The sequence below is a fragment of the Corella eumyota genome, chromosome 7 (assembly GCF_963082875.1).
Source record: "Corella eumyota chromosome 7, kaCorEumy4.1, whole genome shotgun sequence".
Lineage (NCBI taxonomy): Eukaryota > Metazoa > Chordata > Ascidiacea > Phlebobranchia > Corellidae > Corella > Corella eumyota.
The window spans coordinates 9,932,902-9,949,151 of NC_137496.1; the positions used below are offsets into that span (position 1 = coordinate 9,932,902).

The 16,250-nt window shown below is 32.6% G+C and overlaps 1 protein-coding gene across 1 annotated transcript; it reads right to left on the minus strand.

The window, feature by feature from the left end:
* Positions 1–4,203: 4,203 nt before the first annotated feature.
* On the minus strand, positions 4,204–16,007 carry LOC145760316 (uncharacterized). The gene is made up of 14 exons (XM_082574180.1): positions 15,943–16,007; positions 13,596–13,895; positions 12,601–12,801; positions 11,947–12,060; positions 10,424–10,573; positions 9,760–10,012; positions 9,268–9,399; positions 8,787–8,939; positions 8,092–8,242; positions 7,562–7,701; positions 7,046–7,229; positions 6,147–6,327; positions 5,855–6,069; positions 4,204–4,994 (listed from the first exon to the last, which is right to left on the minus strand). The coding sequence occupies exons 1-14, from the start codon at positions 16,005–16,007 to the stop codon at positions 4,705–4,707; spliced, it is 2,529 nt and encodes an 842-aa protein (XP_082430306.1). The 3' UTR covers positions 4,204–4,704.
* Between the last annotated feature and the right edge of the window lie 243 nt (positions 16,008–16,250).

A 16,250-nucleotide genomic window follows, 5' to 3' on the forward strand; every position in this document is an offset into this window, starting at 1 on the left:
AAAAAATTGATATCGCCACCAAGACTACAAAAATTATTCCACCAACGATTGCAAGTATCTAATAAAAAATCAGTTAAAAGTTAGGGTGATTTATTTAAATTTTTAATAAACAATTGAAATTTTTGCCTTTTAAGCCGGAGGTGGGTAAAACCCGGATATCCATGGATATTTTTATATCGCCTACTATATAGTTGAACTATATCACAGATATTTTTGTATCGGTTAATATATAGTTAAACTGTATCACAGATATTTTTATATCGGTTAATATATAGTTAAACTGTATCACGGATATTTTTATATCGGTTAATATAGTTAAACTGTATCACGGATATTTTTATATCGGTTAATATATAGTTAAACTGTATCACAGATATTTTTGTATCACTTAATAAATAGTAAAACTGTATCACAGATATTTTTGTATCAGTTACTATATAGTTAAACTGTATCACGGATATTTTTATATCGGTTAATATATAGTTAAACTGTATCACAGATATTTTTGTATCACTTAATAAATAGTTAAACTGTATCACAGATATTTTTGTATCAGTTACTATATAGTTAAACTGTATCACGGATATTTTTATATCGGTTAATATATAGTTAAACTGTATCACGGATATTTTTGTATCGGTTAATATATAGTTAAACTGTATCACGGATATTTTTGTATCGGTTAATATATAGTTAAACTGTATCACGGATATTTTTATATCGGTTAATATATAGTTAAACTGTATCACGGATATTTTTGTATCGGTTAATATATAGTTAAACTGTATCACGGATATTTTTATATCGGTTAATATATAGTTAAACTGTATCACGGATATTTTTATATCGGTTAATATATAGTTAAACTGTATCACGGATATTTTTGTATCGGTTAATATATAGTTAAACTGTATCACGGATATTTTTATATCGGTTAATATATAGTTAAACTGTATCACGGATATTTTTGTATCGGTTAATATATAGTTAAACTGTATCACGGATATTTTTGTATCGGTTAATATATAGTTAAACTGTATCACGGATATTTTTGTATCGGTTAATATATAGTTAAACTGTATCACGGATATTTTTGTATCAGTTACTATATAGTTAAACTGTATCACAGATATTTTTGTATCGGTTAATATATAGTTAAACTGTATCACGGATATTTTTGTATCGGTTAATATATAGTTAAACTGTATCACGGATATTTTTGTATCGGTTAATATATAGTTAAACTGTATCACGGATATTTTTGTATCGGTTAATATATATAGTTAAACTGTATCACGGATATTTTTATATCGGTTACTATATAGTTAAACTGTATCACAAATATTTTTGTATCGGTTAATATATAGTTAAACTGTATCACGGATATTTTTGTATCGGTTAATATATAGTTAAACTGTATCACGGATATTTTTGTATCGGTTAATATATAGTTAAACTGTATCACGGATATTTTTGTATCGGTTAATAAATAGTTAAACTGTATCACAGATATTTTTGTATCAGTTACTATATAGTTGAACTATATCACAGATATTTTTGTATCAGTTACTATATAGTTAAACTGTATCACGGATATTTTTATATCGGTTAATATATAGTTAAACTGTATCACGGATATTTTTATATCGGTTAATATATAGTTAAACTGTATCACGGATATTTTTATATCGGTTAATATATAGTTAAACTGTATCACGGATATTTTTATATCGGTTAATATATAGTTAAACTGTATCACGGATATTTTTATATCGGTTAATATATAGTTAAACTGTATCACGGATATTTTTATATTGCTGTCACGTTTTAAAGGTAAACGTGTGGAATTTTTTTGTTAATTTAAATGTTCTTGATTACTACCAGAAAACCTTATCGCTTATATTTTTTTATTACGTTTGAAATGAATATGAACGAATACCTTATTGAAATAGAATTAAAACAAAACATTAATAACTGATATTAACAATATGCTTTAAAGTAACCAACCTAATAGTTAAAACCTTACTAACCACAATAAACATAATACTTAGTCCAATCCATCAACCCGTTGATAAGTTTAATGTCAATTTCCTTTTCTGTTGATCTAAAAATTTTGTTTTTAAAAAAAAATTTAAATAAAATTATTTAAACAATCCATATTTTTTAAAATAAAATTCTGTTGTTCTCTTAAGCACATTACAGAAATAATTTACTTAGATTGGATATTGTCAGCAAGAACAGATATCTGGTTAGCACTGCAGGCAGTTAATTTGTGAAAAATAATTAAAAAAAAACAAGTATATGATGATGGTAATAAACCTTATCACTTGCAAACTAGCCCTCTTTTCTTACCCACAATCAGCCCCGCAAGATATTCAATATTATTATAGTATTACAAAACCAGTTGTGCCAAAATGCAATAACATACATAAAGATTAGCATGTTTATTTAACAAAAACATTAAAGTGCTAGATTATTATTATTAAAAGCTTTTTTTATGTTACCTTGATGTGAAAGTATGCTTGATACTAAGCCATCGTTGTTGCCCTCTAGCGGACCTTCGCTTGCCTGTGCTCCTTTAACAAATCCCGTGCGGTGGCGCTGTGGAGCAGAAACACCTAAATCACGACAGTTGTTTCAAGTTAATTTTTGTAAAACAATATTGTGTAAATGGGTCGTGTTTTTTGACCCATTCGTAATGTGGGTTGAACCAGAACCTTTTTTAACCAGTATGCTATACTACCGTATATGCTAACATTATTAATATTACAAAGACATTAAGCTAGCCCACTAGCCCACTTTCAAAGGCCTAATGTAATAAAGGGTCATCACTTACCATACAAGCTAGCCCCTTACAACGTACTAAATTTCCAACTAATTAACCAGCCTTCAACAATAGTTTAATTATTTGCTTTCTTAATAGTATGAGGCTTGACATGCAAAATAATAAACAATGAGAATATGTTATTGAATTGACTGTGTTCTAAAAATGGCAATACCATTAAGTAGACTTTATATTAAATTAGAACATCTACAAATATACACATTGAAACTTAGTTGATGATATTTTTTTTGTATATATTTTTATCCTCGATGTGGGAAAGTCAAATGCGCGACTTAAACATAGAGTAACATCAGTTACTACGACCCAGTCTCAAGTTGGCTGTGGCAGTTTAGGATATTATAGAATATAATTGCCCGATAATTATGCTGCTGATTAAGTGCTAGCTCAGCAGGAGTTCATACCGTTTATATCGCCTTACTCATGGGCGCTACAGCATGAGATCAGTGGAGATTGAACTGTAGGGACTAAGGTCAAAAAAAAATCTAATCATAAAAGTATTGACTCCTAAGGGTGCTCTTATCCGAATATAAATGCATTGATGTATAAAGTATAAGTCTCTAAAGTCTAAAACAGGGTTTAAGACCCGTTAAAATGGTCAAAAATAGCAAACTGAATCTACAGACAACATCTATTTATTAATCAAGCACGTACATCACATAATTATCCCGAAAGTTACATTACACATATACAAAAAATGGTATTACACACTACAAAATCTGGTTTCTAGGCTACTTACCTAGCGATAAACATAATTACGAGTACATTACACACACAAAAAACGTTTTCCGTATATCGACTACATCCTTTATTATGGTATTCTACTGTTAACTAATTGTAGATATAAAAATTGGCAAAGTAAAAATAGGTAGGTGTTTTAGGAACCAAAAAATATACTAACTGTCAGAAAATAAAATCGCGCAAAAAAACACAACAACGAACAACGAAAAAAAACACAACAACGAACAACGAAAAGTCAATCCACATTTTTACATCAAAAGGTTTAAACTATTTTTTTATTTATTTTTCGTATATTTTTTTATCCTCGATGTGGGAAAGTCGAATGCTCAACATACTCAAGCCTTACTCAAGGGCGCTACAGCATGAGATCAGTGGGGATTGAACCCACGACCTCATGTGTGGTGTAGCAAGTGTTCTTACCACTACACCACATGAAATTTATAGAATAACACAGTACGACTGAACAAGAAATTACGCACAGCTTCTATTGGCTCTACATAACAAATAGCGACAATGTTTACAAGGGCACGCGAAAAATACACAATTGGACCATGGTCAATATAATAACGATTAAATTTAGAGCGTCTAACTGCCTTATGGGCGTTAGACTTGTCCTTAAATAAAGGGGTTAATTTGTTTGTCCCCTTCATAACCTGTATATATTTAAATATACATAAATACAGTCTCTATGAGTTTTTTCATATCAATAAGTCTTTCGTACGGTGTTTAAACCGCACGGGATGGTAGCGAGTTCGCATTGTTTTGGTTCGCCGGACGAAAGTTATTATTGCGCCTGTGAAAATAGGTTTCTTACGTATTTCTTTTGTTTGTTGAATCAATATCAGTTGATTCTGGTTAATAATGTTCTGTTTTTGGTACCCCAGTGGCCAACGCTGTATTTTATTGTCCAAGGCCACCAACAGGTCATACGGTTTTCTTGTCGTTCGGTGTGAACCGGCATCAAGTCTGGTTTGAGGCTAAGAAAGCTTTGGCATTAGAATTGATGGAGATGTTAAGCGCTTTTTTATATTAATTCATTAATTAAAATTTCTGAATAAAAAATGACAACAACATAAATATATATACAAATACCACATCCAACACTTTGTTTATTTACACTTTTAAAGTTTGGTTTCATCTGTTTTGTTCCTTGGATTTGACCTTTCTTGATTGTTATTTTGTTTTTTCGTTCTAGCAAAAATCGATTTGATTCTGGCCCAAGCGTTATCTAGCACATTGGAGTACAAAAGTGGGTTGAGTGAGCTGTTAATCGGAAAGAGAATAATAGCAGAAAACGCATAAGCAGAATCAGAAATGTAAACTCCTGAGATTTTTAAGAAAGCCATAATACAAATAGGAACCCAACAACAAAAATCTGTGAACACCAATCTCATAATCTTCTTTTGCATGACTAAAAATAAATATAAATTTCGTTAGTGAATACTATTTAAATATTGTGTAATAAATGCACAGGATTATTTTTTGTATATATCTTTATTCTTGATGTGAAAAGTCAACTTTAACCGGCTGCGTGGTGTAGTGGTAAGAACACTTGCTACATCACACATGAGGTCGTGGGTTCAATCCCCACTAATCTCATGCTGTAGCGCCCTTGAGTAAGGCGCTATAAACGGTATGAACTCCTGCTGAGCCAGCACTCAATCAGCAGTATAATTACCGGGCAATTATAATCTATAATTTCCCAAACTGCCACAGGCAACTCGAGACTGGGTCGGAGTAACTGATGTTACTCTATGTTTAAGTCGCACATTTGACTTTCCCACATTGAGAATAAAGATATATACAAAAAAAAACTTTACAACCTAAACATAGATTAACAAACGTTACTCCAACTCAGTCTCGAGTTGCCTTCGGCAGTTAAAATATTATTGATTATAATTGCCCGATAATTAAGCTGCTGGTTTATTGGCTTAACTGGAATTTATACCGTTTATAGCACCTTACATTTTTTTTTGTATATATCTTTATCCTCGATGTGGGAAAGTCGAATGCGCGACTTAAACATAGAGTAACATTAGTTACTCCGACCCAGTCTCAAGTTGCCTGTTGCAGTTTGGGGTATTATATAGATTATAATTGACCGATAATTATGCTGCTGATTAAGTGCTGGCTCAGCAGGAGCTCATACCGTTTATAGCGCCTTACTCAAGGGCGCTACAGCATTAGATCAGTGGGGATTGAACCCATCACCTCATGTGTAGTGTAGCAAGTGTTCTTACCACTACACAACGCTGCCGGTATAGTACTTACTTCTTTTTTTTAATTCCCTTTGAGCAATAGCATTATCATTTGTAAGTTGTAGGTTCCTGCTTCCTTGTGAATGTTTGTAAATTACAACATAAGCAACAAAAATGTAAAAAAAGGTTGCAAAGTTGAAAGTCATAACAGCAATGGAAAACTGCCAAGAAAGATCTTGTTTAGTTACAAAAATCTTCGGCATACACACACTTTGAGAGCTATAATATCTAAAAAAAAAAATTAATAATAATTTTAAATGTTTTTTTTTTCCAGAATTATTACATGTTTTTTTTGTAAAACCTACCCAAAATACTTTGATATTTGGTGGGATAAATCTGGAAACCTCTTCATTTGAATGTCTTGTAATTCTGACCATGTTTTTGCAAACTTAATTTGATCAATAATCAAAGGCGATAAGTTTAAATATTCTTCAATTACATTTGCAGGGTAAATTTCAGTTCGAAGTATAAGAAAGTTTTGATAATCTAAATCAATTACATTAATGTTACAAAAAGTTGATATTTTAACTAAAAAATAAACTTTAAACTAAGTTAGGGTTACGCTGTCAGCTTGGTGTAGTAGTCAGAACAATTTCTTGGGTTCAATTCCCAGTGATCTCATGCTGTAGCGTTCTTAAGAAAGGTGCCATTAACGAAATAAAATCCTGCCGAGCCAGCACTTAATCAGCAGCTCAATAATAAGATAATCTATAATATTCTAAAGTGCCACAAACAACTTAAGACAGGGTCGTAGTAAATGATGTTACTTTATTTTTTATTTATTTTTTTTGTATATAAATTTATCCTCGATGTGGGAAAGTCGAATGCGCAACTTAAACATAGAGTAACATCAGTTACTCCGACCCAGTCTCGAGTTGCCTGTGGCAGTTTGGGATATTATAGATTAAAATTGCTTGATAATTATACTGCTGATTAAGTGCTGGCTCAGCAAAAGTTTATACCGTTTATAGCGCCTTACTCAAGGACGCTACAGCATGAGATCAGTGGGGATTGAACCCATCACCTCATGTGTGGTGTAGCAAGTGTTCTAATCACAACACCACACTACCGGTTAAAGTTTAGGTCGCACATTCGACCTTTCCATATCGAAGATGAAGATATATACAAAAAAAACATTAAGAATATATTTGAAAAATTTTATATTTAAAAATAAATAAAAAAACAAAAATGTTTTAAACTTGACCTTTAAAGCCAACTTCAGTTGAGTTAAAGAAAGGACTTTTAGTACGGAAATTAACTTCTCGAGTAAACATGGTTTGAAAGGCATTTGCAAGTGGTATAAATGCAAGCACAGCAGAAAAACACCAAGTCAACAAAACTGCAACAACTACATGTCTTGTTTTAGGAAAATGCAGAGATGCAAAAGGCTAAAAAAATGTTTTTTTCAGTCTGATAATTTAAATTTATTGCCTGCATGGTGTTGTAATGGTCAGAACACTTGCTACAGTACATGAAGTCTGGGGTTCGATCCCCACTGTTCTCATGCTGTAGACGACAGTATGAACCCCTGCTAAGCCGACACTTAATCAGCAGCTTAATTATCAAGCAATTATTATCTATAATATTAAACTGCCAAAGTCGACTCGAGACTGGGTCAGGGTAACTGACGCTACTCTAGGTTTAGGTAGGTCGAAAGTCGACCTTTCCACATCTAGGATAGAGATATATAAAAAGAACTTAACCTTTTGTTACGATTTACCTTTAAAATACAAAAAAGACGATACGATGTCAATAAAGCCATTGTAACTACTGAAGTCTCGCTTGACAACACAATAAGAATACCCAAGACAGTACACAAGGTGCTAGATCTCCATATTCGACTATATGCACAATATCGATCTAAAAAATGATAAAACTTGCTTTAAAATAAGTAAAGTTGTAAAAAAATTCTGTTTAAATAAGTTATATATAATTTTTTTGTTTATTTTCTTGTATATATCTTTATCCTTGATGTGGGAAAGTCGAATGCGCAACTTAAACATAGAGTAACATAAATTTCTCCGACCCAGTCTCGAGTTGCCTGTGCCAGTTTGGGATATTATAGACTATAATTGTCCAATAATTATACTGCTGATTAAGTGCTGGCTCAGCAGGAGTTCATACCGATTAAAGCGCCTTACTCAAGGGCGCTACAGCATGATTTCAGTGGGGATTAAACCCACGACTTCATGTGTGGTGTAGCAAGTGTTCTTACCACTACACCACGATGCCGGTTATTCACCTACATACCTTGATAATACACCCCGACAATGGCGAGACATACTAAATATAATCCCATAAGAAAATCAGCAACTGCCAAGTTTATAACAAATATTTCGTTTGCAGATATAGATTTAGATGCTTCATTTCTTATACTCTTTATGATTCCGATAATTACAGCCTAAATTTTTTTATATGTATTTATTCTCAATGTAGAGTAACATCAGTTACCCAGACCCAGTCTTGAGGTGCCTTTGGCAGTTTGGGATAATATAAATTATAATTGCCTGCCTGCTGATTAAGTATTTGGTTACCAGAAGTTCATACTCTTTATAAAGCCCTACTCAAGAGCATGAGAGCAACTGGGATTGAACCCAGGGCCTGATGTAGTAAAGGCAAGTGTTCTAACCAATGCATTAAGCTGCCGGTTGCACAATGCCGCATTAACATTACAACATATGGCCGGGGTTTGGTGACCATTCCATAACATACTTAAAATCTTTATGTAAACATTAATACTTTTGGCATGTTTTAAATCATTAAATTGATTTTTAAATCATTAAAGTTATTTTTTCCCGTCGCATTGTTGTAATATTAATTGTTTATCGTATTTATTATTTACTTTTATCAATGCGCGTAAAACGAAAAGAAAAATTTAAAAAATGGGCATTAGGAATAAAAAAATCAGTAAAAATTAAAAAGTATTCTTGTTCAAAAGGTTTTACCAAATTTCCACAGATAGCGAAAATTCCCATAAACCAAATTCCAAAATATCTTAAAATATTATTTCCGATAAGATTTTGGGTTGATGAAATGATATCTTGTTTTGAAGGGCATTCATCTGTTCCATATTTACAGTCAAAAACACCGTTCCCTACCTGTTTAATTACAACTTATTATTTAATCAACATAACTAGAAAAAGTGAGTTTTGAAGACAGATTAGAAGACTGTCGTAAACTACCGGCAGCATGGTGTAGTGGTCAGAACGGGGACCAGAAGCTTTGACCGTAAGAAGCTTCGGCCAGAAGGTTCAGCCTGCAAAAAACGCTGGGGGGTCGGTGACGAAATTGCCGCGTAAAATGTCAGCTTAAGACCATATTTTACTCCACGCTGCCGGTTAAGAAGTTGACCTTCCCACATCGAGAATTAAGATATATATAATAAAAAAAAAGATTTACTCAATAAATTTAAGTTATTAAACTAACTTTTTGTCTTGGTACAAACAATGGAATTTTATTTTCACAATAAAATCTGCCATCATTGGTGCAACTTATTTCATCAGATTGATTAACACAGTTTATTATTCCATCGCAAACTTCTTGTTGACTAATAGACACCTACAAAAAAATGTCTTATACCATGAGGTCTTATAAATTCGACATATTTGATCATATAAAATCACTGACAGCGTGATGTAGTGGTCAGAGCATTTACACCACTACATTTTTTAAGGTCTTAGGTTCAATCCCCAATGCTTTTATCCTGTAGCGCCCTTCTAATGAGGCAAAATAAACCTGATGAACTACAACTGAGCTAGCACTTAATTAGCAGCAAAATTATCAGCCAATTATATTTTTTAATATTCCAAACTGCCATACCAACTTGAGACTGGGTAAGAGTAACGGTAGTTAATCTATGTTAAGGTCGTGAAGTCGACCTTTCCACATCAAATATAATTTATACAAAAAAAAGCTTACCCTTCGATCATTTGTCTGACAAAAAAAACGTTTTCTATCATGGCACAATTTTATATTTTCATCATCCTTTAGATAATCGTCAACAAAATCTTTAAAACCATAAGGAATCATATATTTATAGAAAGACTCTATTTTTCCATTGCAACATTTTTCTCCACCCAGTTTCTGAAGGTCCACGCAACAATTAGTTTGATTGAATGTAATTGAAGATATATTACAAGACTTTAAATTTTCAGGATGAAGATTAGAGAACCTAAACCTATTAAAAAACCTTTACATTTTTATTCTCGATGTGGAAAAGTCGAATGCGCGACTTAAACATAGAGTATCATCAGTAACTCGGATCCAGTCTTAAGTTGCCTGTGGCAGTTTGGGATATTATAGATTATAATTGCCCGATAATTATGCTGCTGATTAAGTACTGGCTTAGCAGGAGTTTATACCGTTTATAGCGCCCTACTCAAGGGTGCTACAGCATAAGATCACTAGGGATCGAACCCACAACCTCATGTGTGATGTAGCAAGTGTTCCTACCACTACACCACGCTGCCGATGCACTACACCACACAAGATAAAATCAGATTTTAAAAATATAATATTATTTTTGTACATTATTTATAGGATAAAAAATAAAAGTGTAGTTTTATAACGACCATAATTTTACCTGAACTTATAATCTATAGGGCACTGATTTAAATGTTGTATATTTCTATAACATTGGGGACTGCATTCGTCGTCATCAGAAAATCTGCAATTTGGAAAACCATCGCAGAATGTACCAATTTCAACCTCACAAGGATAGTAAGTTTCACACCTACAAACAAATTGTTTTATTTTACTTTTTTTTGTATATATCTTTATCCTCGATGTGGGAAAGTCGATTGCGCGACTTAAACATAAAGTAACATAAGTTACTCCAACCCAGTCTCAAGTTGCCTGTGGCAGTTTGGGATATTATAGAGACTATAAATGCCCGGTAATTATGCTGCTGATTAATTGCTGGCTCAGCAGGGGTTCATACCGTTTATAGCGCCTTACTCAAGGGCGCTACAGCTTAAGTTCAGTGAGGATTGGACCCACGACCTCAGGTGTGGTGTAACAAGTGTTCTTACTGCTACACCACGCTGCCATTTAAAATTTTTTTATTTTACCTTTTTAATGAATAATTCTTGTTTTTATCTTAAGTTTGACTTTACTAATTTTTTTTAAATATATCTTTATCCTTGATGTGGAAAGGTCGACTCCACAACCTAAACATAGAGTAACATTAGTTACCCCAACCTAGTCATGAATTGCTTTTGGCAGTTTGGGATATTATAGATTATAATTGTCTGATAATTTTGTGCTGGCTTAGCATGAGAACATTGGGGATAGAACCCAGGACCTTATGTAATGTAGTAGTGTTCTAACTAATACACCACCTGCTGTTTTTTTTACCCTTTAATAAAAAATCCGTGGTAAAAACACTTGCCAAACCACCATGAGGTCGTTGGTTCAATCCCCACTGCTTAAGTAAGGCGTTATAAATGGTTTGCTGGGCCAGCACTTAATCAGCAGCATAGTTACCCATCCTTCCCACATCGAGGATAAAGATATATACAACAAAAAAAAAGAAGAAAAGATTGTTTAAGTCCCAAAATTTACAATTTTTTAAAATTGCTAAACACTTAATAAAAACTCCACCTGCACTTTTGTCCTTGTTTTGAAGCTTCAGTACACAACATCGGAGAATGGCAAAACTGAGGACTAAACATAGCATAAAAAGTAATCAAATTAAAAAAAAAAACTAAAAGTTTTGAAACAAATAGATATTATAATGTTTTGTATCTTACATGTGGTCTATACAATCATGTTTTTTGTTTTTATGTAAATTTGTCCTTGATGTGGGAAGGCTGACTTCACAGCTTAGACATAAAGTAACATTAGTTACCCCGTCCCAGTCTTAAGTTGCCTTATACAAGGGCACTACAGCATAAAAGCAGCGGGGATCGAGCCCAGATATAAACTCCTCCTGAGACAACACTTAATTAGTAGCTTAATTATCGGGCAATAATATCCCAAACTGGCAAAACTCAACTCAAGACTGAGTCAGGGCAACGATGTTATTGTATGTTTAGGTCGTGAAGTCGACCTTTCCACATCAGGGATAAAGATATATTAAAAAAATACTGTAAAAAAATAAATTACTTTTCATCCATTTGATTTTCACAATCCACATACCCATTACAAACACTTGTTTTGTTCACACAAGTTGTATTATCACATACGATTTCCCCAGCTTTACAGATGTTGTTTTTTATACTGTAAAAAATAACAAAAATATTAAAATACTTTCAGTAAGGTTTTAAATGCAACATGATGTTCTGGGTTCCCAAATGTTAAAAATTTTTGAATTTCTTTTCGTAAAATTGGTTATGCAATATTGCCAGAATATATCCAGCACCATGGGGTTGTGGTAGGAACACTTGCTACACCATTCATTAGGTCGTGGGTTCAATCCCCACTGATCTCATGCTGTAGCGCTTTTGAGTAAGGCGCTATAAACGGTATGAACTCCTGCTGAGACAGCACTTAATCAGCAGCATAATTACTGGGCAATTATAATCTATATAATATCCCAAACTGCCACAGGCAACTCGAGACTGGGTCGGAGTAACTGATGTTACTCTATGTTTAAGTCGCGCATTTGACTTTCCCACATCAAAAATAAAAATATATATAAAAAGAAATATATATATTTATAACAATTGAACATAAATATGGGTATTAAAGTTTTATATAGTTTAAAATTTTTTAAACAGAATTCTAAACCTTTTACATAAAATTTTAACTACATAATACCTGGTAGATGTTGATGCAAACGATGTGATATGTTTGCATAATTCTGTGAACATTTTCGGTTGATTTTGGCAAAGACATTCATCCGATAAATCTGGACAATCGATTTTTCCATCACAAACACTTTTCTTTTTGATTAAAGTGGAATCAAAGCATTTCCAACAAGCAGTTTCGTTTAACACCAAACTTTTTATTTGAACAAAGCTTAAAAATACATACATTAAACGAAAAATATACCGGCAGCGTGGTGTAGTGGCAAGAACATTTGCTACACCACACATGAAGTTGTGGGTTCAATCTCAACTGATCTTATGCTGTAGCACCCTTGAGTAAGGCGCTATAAACGGTATGAACTCCTGTTAAGCCAGCACTTAGTCAGCAGTATAATTATCAAGCAATTGTAATCTATAATATTCCAAACTGCCACAGGCAAATCGAGACTGGGTCGGAGTAACTGATGTTACTCTATGTGAAAGTCGCGCATTCGACTTTCCCACATCGAGGATAAGAATATATACAAAAAAAAGCAAATAATTTTTACACAATAAATTGCACAATTTACAATTTAGTAAGAAGTCCTTTCTACATTCATTGCAACACAAATTTAAAAAATTATAATTTTTTAAACCATGAGATTGAAAATGTTATTTTTACTTCTTTTTTATATAAAATTATCCTCGATGTGGAAAGGTTAACTTCGTGACCTAAACATAGAGTAACAACTGTTACTTCGAACCCAGTCTTGAGTAGTCTTTGGCAATTTAGGATATTATAGATTATAATTGCCTAATATTCATGCTGCTGATTAAGTGCTGGCTCAGCAGGAGATCGTACCGTTTATAGCGCCTTACTTAAGGGCGCAACAGCAAAAGATCAGTGGGGATCGAACCCAGGACCTCATGTAGTGTAGAAAGTAGTCTAATCACTACACCATGCTGCCAAATAATTGTTACCATTACTGACATGCTAAAAACATAAGTAATAAAAATTATATTTACCTAGTGTTTACATTTTCTTCTTTGTTAAAACACAAATCTTCTCCGTTTTGACAGTCGGCAATAAAATCATACAACAGAATTTGGGGTAAGAAGTATGGGTAATCACTTGAGCATTGAAACCCTCGATCATAGGAACTTATACAACATGTTGGATATTTGCGATTCAATATTTGGTTTCGCAAACAAATTGTTTTGTTTGGGCCGCTCATACAGAATCCTCCATAAGATCCATGTGGACATTCAAAAACTAATTCTGGTGCAAGATTTGAATATTCATCAAGGGATTCATAATCAAAATTCCTGTATTAAAATTAAAAGGGTGTAATACAAATTACCGTTCCAGATTATTGTGCATATTTTTGTACTGAAGTAACGTATGTTTTTTGCTTTTTTTATTCATGAATTTGATTTTGAAATTTTTCCTTTATTAATTTTTTTTTTGTATATATCCTTATCCTCGATATAAGAAGGTCAAATGCGCAACCTAAACATAGAGTAACATCAGTTACGCCGACCCAGTCTCGAGTTGCCTGTAACAGTTTGGGATATTATAAATATTAGTTGCCGATAATTATGCTGCTGATTAAGTGCTGGCTCAGCAGGAGTTCGTACCGTTTATAGCGCTTTACTCAAGAGCGCTACAGATTGAGATCAGTGGGAATTTAATCCATAACCCCAAGGTGGTGTAGCAAGTGTTCTTACCCCCACACCACGCTGCCCAAATTTCAATAATTCGTGAGAAATTTTAATATAAAAAAGTTTTTTTTTGTATATATCTTTATCCTCGTCGTGGGCAGTCGAATGCGCAACCTAAACACACAGCAACGTAACATTAGTTATTCTGACCCAGTCTCGAATTGCCTTTAGCAGTTTGGGATATTATATAGAATATAATTTCCCGATAATTATGCTGCTGATTAAGTGCTGGCTCAGCAGTAGTTTATACCGTTTATAGCGTCTTACTCAAGCGGCGCTACAGCATAGGAGCAAGGAGAATTTAACCCACAACCCCATGTTGGTGTAGAAAGGGTTCTTACCACCACACCATGCTGCCATGTGCTACACCGCGCTGCCCAAATTTCGTTAATGCGTAAAAAATTTAATGTAAAAAAGCTAAATATAAAAGCGGATTAAAATTAAAAAATTTGAGTATTAACTTTTTATAAAATTGAAACTCAACCATTAAATTCACGTTAAGTTTATTATAATCATAGTCAAAATAGTATTCATTTCCATAGGTGGGCACAGTTAATCGAAAAAGCAACTTCGTTAAATGGTTATTCGTTACACAATACAGTAACTTTTCTAATGTTTTTTCGTTAAATTAAACCAAGTGTAACGGAAGTTATCGTTGAACGTTAACGTTAAAATTTAATTAAAACAAACAAAGAAATTACCTTTTTTATAAAAAAAACAGTTTTTTTCTTAATCGATGTTTTAACTAGACGAAAATGGTTTAGAAGAAGTTTTTAAAACTGGCATAGGCCTAATGCCGAAATAACATTGGCCGGATAGTAATTACTTACATCGTTTAAAAATTTCAACGTTTAAACCCGATAACCGGCGATATTAAACATATATATTCCTTATATTACCATGGATTTACTTGTAAAATATTGAGTTAACGGGCTTAATTTAACGGAAGTACAATTTAACGGAAGTACAATTTAACGAAAGTTAACAGGTCCGATAACGATTTTTAAAATTAACTTAAAAGTTAACTTTTAACAAAAAATTCCACTTCGTTATTTAACGTTTAGCGCATTAACGATTTAGTGCCCACCTTTGTTCATTTCCATCAAAGGTGGGCACAGTTAACCGAGAAAGTAACTTCGTTAAGTGGTAATTCGTTACATAGTATATTAACTTCGTTAACGTTAATAAGTTAATTTAAACAAAATGTAACGGTAGTTATCGATAAACGTTAAAATTTAAATAAAACAAACAAAGAAACGACCCTATTTTAAAAAAACAGCAGTTTTTATCTTAGTTGATATTTTAACTACACGAACGTAAGTTTAAATGACGTTTTCAAAACTGCATCGTTTAAAATTTCAATACAATGTCGTCAATACATCGTTTATACGTCAGTCAATACTCGACAATACATTCTTTAAAATTGAAACGATTCAACCCAAAAAACGGCAAAATAAAACATATATACTTTTATATTACCATGGTAAACTTGTAAAAATATTAAATTAACGGATTTAATTTAACGGAAGCACAATTTAACGAAAATTAACAGATCCGTTAACGATTTTTAAAGTTAACTTAAAAGTTAAATTTTATTGAAAAATTTAACTTCGTTAATTAACGATTAACGCATTAACGGTTCAGTGCCCACCTTTGTTCATTTCCATAAACTTTCCATCCAAGTGTCAAAAGAGCAATAACCAAGTAGTAGTTCATTTTTAAAATCTAACATAACAAAAAATTCAAATTTAATTTTAAACCTTATAGTTTAGGTACAATTTTTGTTTTCAAAATAAGCAAGCAACTCTAAAGCAACTTTTTCTAACTCCCTAGACACTTGCACATATTGTCATTATATCTATGTTATGGTTTATTTATGTAATAAATTATACTGTAGGGTTTTCTTAACGTTTTAATTAAATTAATAATATTAATGGTAGGATGGTGGTTTATGGTTTA